Source organism: Nycticebus coucang, chromosome X, assembly GCF_027406575.1.
Source record: "Nycticebus coucang isolate mNycCou1 chromosome X, mNycCou1.pri, whole genome shotgun sequence".
Classification (NCBI taxonomy): Eukaryota; Metazoa; Chordata; class Mammalia; order Primates; family Lorisidae; genus Nycticebus; species Nycticebus coucang.
The window spans coordinates 173,847,388-173,858,810 of record NC_069804.1 but is presented as its reverse complement, the minus strand read 5'-3'; the positions used below and the strand labels follow the sequence as shown (position 1 = coordinate 173,858,810).

At 42.3% G+C, this 11,423-nt stretch overlaps 1 protein-coding gene across 2 annotated transcripts; it reads left to right on the top strand.

Annotated features, from left to right (window-relative positions):
• The first annotated feature begins 3,260 nt into the window (after positions 1 to 3,260).
• SLITRK4 (SLIT and NTRK like family member 4) lies at positions 3,261 to 11,116 on the top strand. Of its 2 annotated transcripts, none has more exons than XM_053581134.1 (2): positions 3,261 to 3,630; positions 8,078 to 11,116. In XM_053581134.1, the coding sequence occupies exon 2, from the start codon at positions 8,128 to 8,130 to the stop codon at positions 10,639 to 10,641; it is 2,514 nt and encodes an 837-aa protein (XP_053437109.1). In that variant the 5' UTR covers positions 3,261 to 3,630; positions 8,078 to 8,127; the 3' UTR covers positions 10,642 to 11,116. The 2 variants fall into 2 exon arrangements, with proteins under 2 accessions (XP_053437109.1, XP_053437110.1); XM_053581135.1 differs by lacking the exon at positions 3,261 to 3,630 and adding an exon at positions 4,365 to 4,453.
• The last annotated feature ends 307 nt before the right edge of the window (positions 11,117 to 11,423 follow it).

Below are 11,423 nucleotides of genomic sequence, written 5' to 3'. Positions count from 1 at the left end.
CCTAGGGTCAAATCTTGTCTGTCACTTACTGACTGTATAACCTGAGGCACGTTGTAGCCTCTCTGAAACTCATTTAAGTATAATAATCCCTCCCTGCTTATTAACAAAACTAAATGAAATAACATTTATAGACAATGTGGCTAAGAAAAGGCTCTCAATAGATAGTAGCTACTATTGGATTGTGATCTGAAAACTCCCATTCAGCTTAAAAATTCCACAAAATTTGCAAAGATAAGCAATTAGCAACTTTTTGAAATTGTTATGTTATTTAAAAAGCTTCCATTGTCAAAAGTTTGTACAATACTACATGTTTCATCCTTTTTCCCTTGATAAATTAAAATTCATTTTAACATAAATAAGTGATTTGAGAAATCCCAAATCTAAAAAAAAAATGCTTAGTGTTATGTAATCAGGGGTCTTTTAAACTTATTTGATCATAGAAACTGTCTTCCCAGAAGATATATTAGCATACTAAGAACTTTCTTGTGCTCCACTTAGAGAAATGCCAAGTTTGTAGTTGTTAAAATGCCACAGTATAATTTTATCTTTAGTAGTAAAATAAACTGAAAGATCTGTGATACCTGGATCCAAAAATTAAGGCTAATTTGATTTTAAACAACAGCCAGACACAGTTGGATAAATGAGGAATACAATGAAAGTGAAAAAACACTAAGGTTAAGACTTGAAATTAGAATTTTTATGTGTCTTTTGAATTAACAATATTCAGCATTTTGTTCAAACTCCTGGTGTAGTTGTTTACTTGCCCTGGAGGAGGGAGTCACAGACTCAGTTTAGCCCTATGTTTCCAGTTGTACTGCTGAAAAGCCATGATTAAATACAGTAAGACGTTTGAAGAAAAACTCTGAGGTTATTGCAAACCTCACAATATTTTCATTCCTATATTTTAGGAAGAGCACCAACTTTGTTTTTCTTTCACTTCCATAAATAGTGCTGGAGTTTTAACACTTTTAGATATTTATATATTTACTTCCTTTTTTAAGCCACCTATTTCCTTTATTTTTCTATATTGATGTCACCTGTAGTTCTAGGAGGTACAAAAGAGACAGCAGGGCTAAATAACTGTTTTTTTTTTTATTTCTTTGAAAGCAAAAGAAGCATAAAGCATGGAAGTTATTACTTCTATGTCATCTCATGAGTGTTCGCTTTATCTTTTTTAAACAGCAAAATATTTTGTTTTAAAGCATTCATTTTGAATAGTTGAATATTAATCACCGAAAAGTTCTTAGCAATCATATAAATTATAATTTATTGATGTTCTAGGTATACTTGCTTTCATATTTCTGTCTCCATATCCATATGAAAAAGAACATTTCATAGCTATTGCAGTTAAATATAGTCAAGTTTCAGAGCAGTTTCTAAAGTTGAATAAAGATAGGTCTTTAAATCATCTGATATTTACTGTCCAAATCTGGCCTTTTCAGCTATTACAGTACTTGGAATGTGCATTATATTTTCAGATAGATTTTTTTTTTGCTCATTCTATTGACTCTTGTTAACATTTATAGTAAAGGATAAACAATTCACCTATCCTGATGAAATATACTGTAGCTTCCTGAATCCTTTGCATTTAGAATAAATGCCAACTTGTTTTGGTATCCATTACTGCTTTCAAATTGTATTATGCAATATAATGCAAATGTGAGTTCTTAATTAGCAGGATCTGTTTTGTTTAAAAGTACAACAGTAAAGGGATTTTTCAATGTACTGAAGCTGTTACTTATGGAGAAAATACATTCCACCTTACTAAGAGGAGGCTGCACATGTACATATGTTGTTACAGATAGGTACTTTCGTGTTTCCTTAAGCAATGATGGTTCATAATGGATTTCACATTGAATATTGCAAATTTTGCCATTGCTGCCCACTCAATTTCTCCCTCTAGATTGTTTTTAAAGGAGAAGATGAAATTTTTCAAGGCCATGGGGAGTAAGGGTGAGGAAAGAATACTTTATTAAAGATGCAATATTTCCAAGGTCATAAAGAAATATGCTTATACACACATATCTGCTTAAATATTCATTTAAATATTGCATGTGCATCTCTGTATAAATGCTGTATCCAGCAAACATTTACATGAATATAACCTGAAGGCAGCCTCATAAAGTGACAAAAATGAAAATGAATAAATATATATTATATATATATATGAATAGATACTACAGACAATATAGAAGTTAGGTCAGTATTCACAAATAATGTAATAAATCCTTTGCCCATCATATTTTTGCCTAGATTTGGGGTCTTTAAGCATCAACCAATTATGGTAAATGTTTAACTGTAGGAGTTCAGGCAGACTGCCAAATTCTGGTTTGAATGCTATTGCTAGTTTCAGCTTAAAGAATTTTTCATTTTTAAGCAAAAGCATTTCTGGATACTGGATATACACTATTGTGGCTAGAGTCACTGGAATTTGTATCAGTGAATTGGGCAGAATATGAGTCTTGAAGAAACGGGCCTGGCAGTTTTACTGGAAATGTGGCAAAAAATGGGTGAAGTCCTAAGGCAGTACTTCCCATTTATAACTTAGCTCTATTTACCTAAAGCCAATTTATTCCCACAAACACAGAGTAAAGAGTGCTGTTTTTCTTAGCCAAGCACCTACAGAAACAGCAAGGTTGGGAGGAGGAGAGCAAAATGAACATTTCGGCCTTTCCTGGTTTAGGAAAACCAGATATTTTAAATATACACACGACAGCCAAATTCAGCTCGCCTGGCTCTCCCCAGGTTCATTTGCTTTCTCTACAAGCTTATTAACTAACTTATCGATCTGCACGAAGCTAGTTTGAACATTACACCTTTCCCTGACCATTCCTACCCGCTTGTGGAAGCACTAACAAATGGGTAGAAAAAAAGGGACCTTAATCCACATGTTGGATTGAGAGTTTCTGGATTTGAGACTCAGCTGCTAAAGACTCTTTGGTATAGCCACTGAGGCGAGGGGCTATTGAAGTGACTTTTCTTAGTCCATTTTCTCTCCTCTGTCTCCACGACGTATCCCGTGGATCCCTTCCCTTTCCTTCTTCGTGGTGCTTCCAGCACAGCCCCAAAGCTTCAAACCCTGTCCCCACCCCACCCCCCTCCTTTCCCCTAACGCCTCCCATTCACCACCCCTTTCCCCAACCAAAGTCCCCTCCCGGTCACCACCAAAGCCCGGAGAAGTGGAACACACACAATACCTCCCTTATAGGGCTTGAGCTGGGAACTGGGCATGCTCAGTAGCCAAAGCAGATTTTTTTTTTCTTTTGGTCTCGAGTGCGGCATCTCTCCCAGTCCCACACCTCTATTTCCTCCACCCCATCACCTATTCCCTATCCCCACCTCCAGCTCCAAAATCGTCCTGTTTAACCCGCTCTGCGCCAAAGGCCGCGGAGTTCTATAGTGAGGAGAATTAACCGGTCTCCTCCTAACCCCGCTAAATAGTCTCACTTTAGGCGAAAGCCTCACACTTTTGCCTTAAAGCCCCCGGCCCCTTAAGAGCAGACAGGTAGAAAGAGTGCGAATACTACTGGATCCCAGGAAGCCGAAGCCAAGAAAGCTCCATCCAGGTTCGCTGGCTACCAAGAAGTATTCCCGGAGCCCTCTGTTCTGCAGGGTGACAATTAGCCAAAGGTACTGTACCCGTGATACAAAATCCAAGTGCGATTGTTGCATTTGAATGTCATTGTTGTTGACTCACCCCCCTCCATCCTGGAATTATTCAATTCAGCGTAGACTCGACGACCTTATCTTCCTCCCTCGACCCTCTCCCCTAGGCTCTCCAATATTTCTTTGGTTTTTCCTGGGTTCTTGGTTGCTCTCTCAAAGGAACGCCCCGGGTGTGTGTGTGTGTGCGCGTGTGTGTGCGCGCGTGTGTGTGTATGTGTTCATTGGTTCTTAGGAGACGGGGAGAAGAAAAGACTGGAGTGTGCATGTATGTGGTAGTGAGGCTGGAGACCAGCGCGCCCGCGTTAGAGGACTGGGGTCTCTGTGCGTGAGCAAAGGGGTCTCTCCTCCCTGGTGGTGTTTTAGGCAGAAAGAGGGGGCGGATGCCAAGAGAAAAGCGCGACGTCTTTCTTGATGTGTGTGTAAAAGAAGAATCAAGTGGGGATGTCTGAGTGGGGAACAGGGGGTCTCAGGAATGTGCGGGGGTCGAAATGGTTGGGTGTCTAGAGTGAGGGCTGACTGAGTGCTGAGGGGCGGGGGCGAGGGCGGGGATTCGGCGCGTGTATGTAAAGGTGCCGCCCGTGTGCCAGGAGCTGGGTGTGCGCGCGGTGTCTCGCCGGGTGCGCGCGCGCACGCCGCTGCCCGCCCGCTTGCCTGCGGGGGCTGCTCTGTGGGTTTGACCCACGAGCCAGTGCGGAGGAGCTCATCCCGTATCAGTTAGAGCCCATCTCGGAAACTGCAGCTCTGGTCGCGGCGTGGCGGGCCAAGCAAAAGACGCCAGGCTCTGGAGGTGAGTGAATTTCCAGCGGGGACTGTGCGAGCTGCACCAATACGCGCGTTGCCTCTTCCCCGCTCGACTCATGAGTGCGTGTGCGCGCGCTTGCTTGTGTGTGTGTGTGTGTGTGTGTGTGTGTGTGTGTGTGTAAGCGCGCGCGCGCTCAGAGAGGACAGGTAGCTTATTATTTTTAGTTTGAATCTAGTTGGTTTGGGGACGGTTGAGTGACTAAAGTGGCCGTGGTGGCTAACCCGCCCCCGCCACCTCCCACTTGCCTGTCCACGACGCGGTCGTATGTCCCTGAGGACTGGAAAGAATCTGGGTGTCCTTGGCATCCTTGCCCCCCAGGCGGCTGGGGGCAGCGGGGAAAGTATCCTGGTCACGGGTGGCTCAGGCTGTCGGGGCCACTGCGCTGGGCTGCGCTTTGTTTTCTGCGACCCACTCGTAGGCACTCTACACGGACATGGATCTGGGGCTCCGGACAGCAGCCCGCATTCTAGTTGGAGATTGGGAGCATCCGGCAAAACTGGGAATATGAGAGGAGGAGCCGGTGGGTAACTCTAAAAGCTCTGCAAAAGCGGGCGAGCTCTGGCTGCACCACTTTGCAATGTGTCTAAATGTTGAGCTGATTTCTGGCTTGGTAAAGCAGTATTATGTAGCTGGCCAGAAGAGCGGGGGATGACAGCGGGGAGCATGGGCCGCCGCTTGCGGCAGCAGAGCTATGGGGTCACTCTGCCTGTGGCAAGTGGGTTAGTGAAGCCCTAGTGCCACCGTCCTCGCTGCCTGAGACGATCATCTCTTCTTCCTCACCCATCGCATGCCTGGGTCTGAAAAGGCCGACTGAAACTCCGGCAGCTGTCCCTTGTGGGATAGGAGCGCGTGGAGAAATGTGTGCGCAGCGGGGCTGAAGGCCCCCGCGACATCCCGCGCGGTACCCCGCCCCCTCCACCCAGCCCGCGAAGCTGCTGCTCAGGCCCGGGACCCAGGAGGGGGCTGCGCGCCGGCTCCCAGCACCAGGATGCGGCAAAGCATTGCAGCATGCGCTTAGCGGCCCCTCTCACAGCCTCGCTGCCAGCCCGAGGTAGCGCACCCAGGGTAGCAGTGACCAGGTCTTAAAGAGCACCCCCTCCACCCCTACCCCAGTCCGAGGCGAGCCAGCTGGGATTTCCAAAGTGAGCTCCAAAGGAACCCCCTCTGCGCATCGCCCCTACCCCCTTCTCACCAGTGGTCTGCCCCTCGCAGGCTGACTCTCCCCTCCTTCTGCCGAGAGCCAGGCGCAGCATTCTGGTGGATGCCCCGATTTGTGCAGTCTTGGCCGGCCATGGGAGCCCAGCATCTTGCTGGGCAGAGAGAAAAGGAGATAGGCAGACGGACGGCTCTTGGCAGACTGAGAGAAGGCTCTTGGTACCCAACTCGTACTTTGTGGTTTTTTTCTTTTCTTTTTTTGCTTTTTTTCCCCCTTGATTTTTAAATGTGCATGTTTTATTGGTAGTATGTGAATGTGAGGTTTCTTTGCCATACGTTCGGTACTGCTTCTAACCCTCTGTCTAGCTCCCTTCTGTGAGCTCTTTTTCTTTCTTTTTCGACTTCTCCATGGTCTCTTGCCCTTTCAGTGCCTCTTTCCCTCTCTCTCCTTGGCTATTTATCTCTCTTGTCTGCTCCCCCAGCTGCTTGTGGCTTCTTCTGTTTCACAAGAGCTGCATCTGTGAACTTCATGGCTTGTCCTTGTGCCTTTTTTCTCCCGTGCTACTTAAAGTAGAAATTATGGGGGTAAAGGTACCTCCTTACACATTTTCAGATTTGTTGATGCTCCTGGTTCTTGTTTTTTACTGAATTTGGATTGTTCTGATTTGGGGAGGTTTGTTTTGTTTTTTAGTTTGATTGCTTTTGGGTTTCTTTGTTTTGGGGTGGAGGTGGTGGTTAGTAACAAATGACTCAACTAAACCAAAATAGCCATTGAAAGCTGCATCTATAGCAAAGCAAAAAAGATCAAGAAATTTTGCTTTTAACAATGAAAGTTGGTTTAGGTGATGTCATAGTTAAGAATTATGACTTCTTTTTCCAAATGTCAATCATGCTGTCATGGTGAATAGGGGAAACACGCATCTATATGTCAGCCAAATAACATCTCAGCATTGCCCGCTGTACCCTGATCCAAACTACTTAAAATGCAAATCCTCTTGGGTCATGGCTAATGGATTGTCTACCTTGAGACATGTTTGGTTTTACCACTAGCAGATTCCTCACAGACAGAATAAACAAAGGAGTTTCTGTGTGACACTTCTTTCTTTGCATCATTCTCTCATTGTGCATTTCTGGGTATTTTATTTATTTAATTAATATTTGGTGGTAACCATATTGAAATTGCAGCCAGATTCCCATTTGTGATGGAAAAGATTCACATTGCTATTGCATCAGTAAAATACACTGTGTTCTGTTTAATCTGTTCCGTGAAGAGTTGTATGTATTTGTATATGTATGCAGTATTTAAGGAGTTAGCTACAACCGGATAATTTGCTAAGTATTAAATGCTACCAACAAGTGATTCTTTATTTATTGATTACAAGGACATGTGGTGTTTGAAAACTGATAATTTTAGGACAAAAATGTGCTGTACTGAACATTTTTGGTCCTGCAGATAAAGGTACTCAAAGATTGTAGGGGGTGAACTCCTTTTCCTCGGCAGTTGCAGTCTGTTGTTAAAGTGAAGGAGATTAGTGTCAGTTGGAACTGGGTTCAAAATGGCAAATAAAGGAATGAGAGGACAGTCAGGCAAAAGAACCAGTTCTGGGAATAGAAAGGCCACCTGGAGATGAGGTGAGCAATGCAGGAGTAAGCCGGTTCCTCTTCTGCCTTCGAGACCCAAGACAAAAGGCTTTTCCCCTCTTCTTTCGGAGACAGTTGACAGGAAACTATACACTATTTATTTGCCAGAATATAAAATGTGGCTAAACCTTAGTCAGTTATTTTTCTGGAACTCCACAGAGTCAACTGTGCTTTTGAAGACAGCAGTGTACAGGAGTGAATTGATTCATAGCAGTGAGCTTACCTTTGGGCCTGAAGCTTAGGCAAATCCCTTGCCAGGTCACCTTCCCTTGGTGTTTGAATCCTCCCCTCTACAGCAACCCAATCATCCATTGAACTGTTGACTCTAATATCTTCTCTACTCAGCTTCTGTATCTAGCTGATGCCCAAAGAATAGGCATCCACTAATTGAATACCTTTGTGGTACAAACTACATGGCATATTAGATGGCCTGGGGTCAGTTATTTGATTTACAAATTCAAAGCTTAAGGCCTGTGTTTAAGGGCAGAGTTTGCTGGTCCACACCAATATATATATATATATATATTTTTTTTTTTTTCTGATTGTTAAGATTTAAGCAGCACTAATAATCTTTCTTCCTATGGTTTGTTGTATGTTCTGCACATGTAAATTGTATATAAACTATGAATATAGAAATAAAAGGTATGACAGTTTTATTGGTTATTATTGTTTGACTGAGTGAGACTATTTGGAGTTTGGAGTGCCTTAAAAATATTATGCTAATAATTTTAGCCATGTGTTTGCTATGGTATGATTTAAACACATTTTTTTAAGAAATGACCATTGAAAACATGTTTTCTTTTTATTTTTTAGATTATTTCTCTTTATTCAGAAGCATAAAGTTGTTTGCTGATTGCAAGAAGATGTTTCTTTGGCTCTTTCTGATTTTGTCTGCCCTGCTTTCTTCGACAAATGCAGATTCTGACTTATCAGTGGAAATTTGCAATGTTTGCTCCTGTGTGTCAGTTGAGAATGTGCTCTATGTCAACTGTGAGAAGGTTTCAGTCTACAGACCAAATCAGCTGAAACCACCTTGGTCTAATTTTTATCACCTCAATTTCCAAAACAATTTTTTAAATATCCTCTATCCAAATACATTCTTGAATTTTTCGCACGCAGTATCCTTGCATCTGGGAAATAATAAACTGCAGAACATTGAGGGAGGAGCCTTTCTTGGGCTCAGTGCATTAAAGCAGTTGCACTTGAACAACAATGAATTAAAGATTCTCCGAGCTGACACTTTCCTTGGCATAGAGAACTTGGAGTATCTCCAGGCTGACTACAATTTAATCAAGTATATTGAACGAGGAGCCTTCAATAAGCTCCACAAACTGAAAGTTCTCATTCTTAATGACAATCTTATTTCATTCCTTCCTGATAATATTTTCCGATTCGCATCTTTGACCCATCTGGATATACGAGGGAACAGAATCCAGAAGCTCCCCTATATTGGAGTTCTGGAACACATTGGTCGTGTTGTTGAATTGCAACTGGAAGACAACCCTTGGAACTGTAGCTGTGATTTGTTGCCTTTAAAAGCTTGGCTGGAGAACATGCCATATAACATTTACATAGGAGAAGCTATCTGCGAAACTCCCAGTGACTTATATGGGAGGCTTTTAAAAGAAACCAACAAGCAAGAATTATGCCCCATGGGCACAGGCAGTGATTTCGATGTACGCATTCTGCCTCCATCTCAGCTGGAAAATGGCTATACCACTCCTAATGGTCACACAACCCAAACATCTTTACACAGATTAGTGACAAAACCACCAAAAACAACAAATCCTTCCAAGATCTCTGGAATTGTGGCAGGCAAAGCCCTCTCCAACCGCAATCTGAGTCAGATTGTGTCCTACCAAACAAGGGTGCCTCCTCTTACACCTTGCCCAGCACCTTGCTTTTGCAAAACACATCCTTCAGATTTGGGACTGAGTGTGAACTGCCAAGAGAAAAATATACGATCCATGTCTGAATTGATACCGAAACCTTTAAATGCCAAGAAGCTACATGTCAATGGCAATAGCATCAAAGATGTGGACATATCAGACTTCACTGAGTTTGAGGGACTGGATTTGCTCCATTTAGGCAGCAATCAAATTACAGTGATTAAGGGAGACGTATTTCACAATCTTACTAATTTACGCAGGCTGTATCTCAATGGCAATCAGATTGAGAGACTCTATCCTGAAATATTTTCAGGCCTTCATAACCTGCAGTATTTGTATTTGGAATATAATTTGATTAAGGAAATCCTTGCAGGCACCTTTGACTCCATGCCAAATTTGCAGTTACTGTATTTAAACAACAATCTTTTAAAGAGCCTGCCTGTTTACATTTTTTCTGGAGCACCCCTTGCTAGACTGAACCTGAGGAACAATAAATTCATGTACCTTCCTGTCAGTGGGGTTCTCGATCAGCTGCAGTCGCTTACACAGATTGACTTAGAGGGCAACCCATGGGACTGTACTTGTGACTTGGTGGCTTTAAAGCTGTGGTTGGAGAAGTTGAATGATGGGATTGTTGTGAAAGAACTAAAATGTGAGACACCTGTTCAGTTTGCCAACATTGAACTGAAGTCCCTCAAAAATGAAATCTTATGTCCTAAACTTTTAAATAAGCCATCTGCACTATTCACCAGCCCTGCGCCTGCCATTACGTTCACTACCCCATTGGGTCCCATTCGAAGTCCTCCTGGTGGTCCAGTGCCTCTGTCGATTTTAATTTTAAGTATCTTAGTGGTCCTTATTTTAACTGTGTTTGTTGCTTTTTGCCTTCTTGTTTTTGTCCTGCGACGCAACAAGAAACCCATGGTGAAGCATGAAGGCTTGGGGAATCCCGAGTGTGGCTCCATGCAGCTGCAGCTAAGGAAGCATGACCACAAAACAAATAAAAAAGACGGACTGAGCACAGAAGCTTTCATTCCACAAACTATAGAACAGATGAGCAAGAGCCACACATGTGGCTTGAAAGAGTCAGAAACCGGATTCATGTTTTCGGATCCCCCAGGACAGAAAGTCATTATGAGAAATGTTGCCGACAAGGAGAAAGATTTATTGCACGTGGATACCAGGAAGAGACTGAGCACAATTGACGAGCTGGATGAATTATTCCCTAGCAGGGATTCCAACGTGTTTATTCAGAATTTTCTCGAAGGCAAAAAAGAGTATAATAGCATAGGTGTCAGTGGCTTTGAAATCCGCTATCCAGAGAAACAACAGGATAAAAAAAACAAGAAGTCACTGATAGGTGGCAACCACAGCAAAATTGTAGTGGAACAAAGGAAGAGTGAGTATTTTGAACTGAAAGCAAAACTTCAGAGTTCCCCCGACTACCTACAGGTCCTTGAGGAGCAAACAGCTTTGAACAAGATCTAGGTCATGCAATCTTACTTCATACAGAGGACATTTATTTAATGATGAAAGTGCCTTTTGTTGACTTCAAACTTCCAAATACTATATTATCAATAGGCATAGAGGCAAGTGTTTCCAAGGGTGTCTCATTAACTGTAGCTGCAAATATGTGTCAAGTAGAAGAGAATTCCCTTAATAGATTTTACTACATGAAACCTATACTGTGGAGTCCTGTGGGGATACTGCAAACTCTATTGCCAAAGGGATGCTTTATACACATGATACACTGAATTTAACCTCAAGAGGCAAATCTGTTTTGTACCCCAATGCAAAACCTTCGTCTCTTTGTACTTTGTAAAGCAAACTCAAGAAAACTGGTACTTGTGTTTGTACCTGAGCTGAGTCCTTCATCTTGCACGTAGATTGAGCTGATGGAACTGGAATAATCCTTTTGATTTGTGGCACTGTAACACCTCTGTGTAAAGATTATCTGAAAAGTTTTTTAAAAAAGCATGCAAAGAGAGAACATTCAATAGTATTTGTAAATTGGTAATCTTTATGTCCTGCATCTTGAAACCGCTGGATTTATAATGTTAAATTGTGCAAATACTTGTTTAAAATATAACATGCATTACATAACTATAAAATAAATTCGAACACACCATAAGAATTACCTGTCTATACATAAAAATCTAAAAGAAAAATATTAACATGAGTTACATAGCATTTGTGGTGATCTTAAGAAATACATGTTGTTTATCAGAATTAAACATGGCTCAAATTAAACTAACACTAGAGTTTGTTCT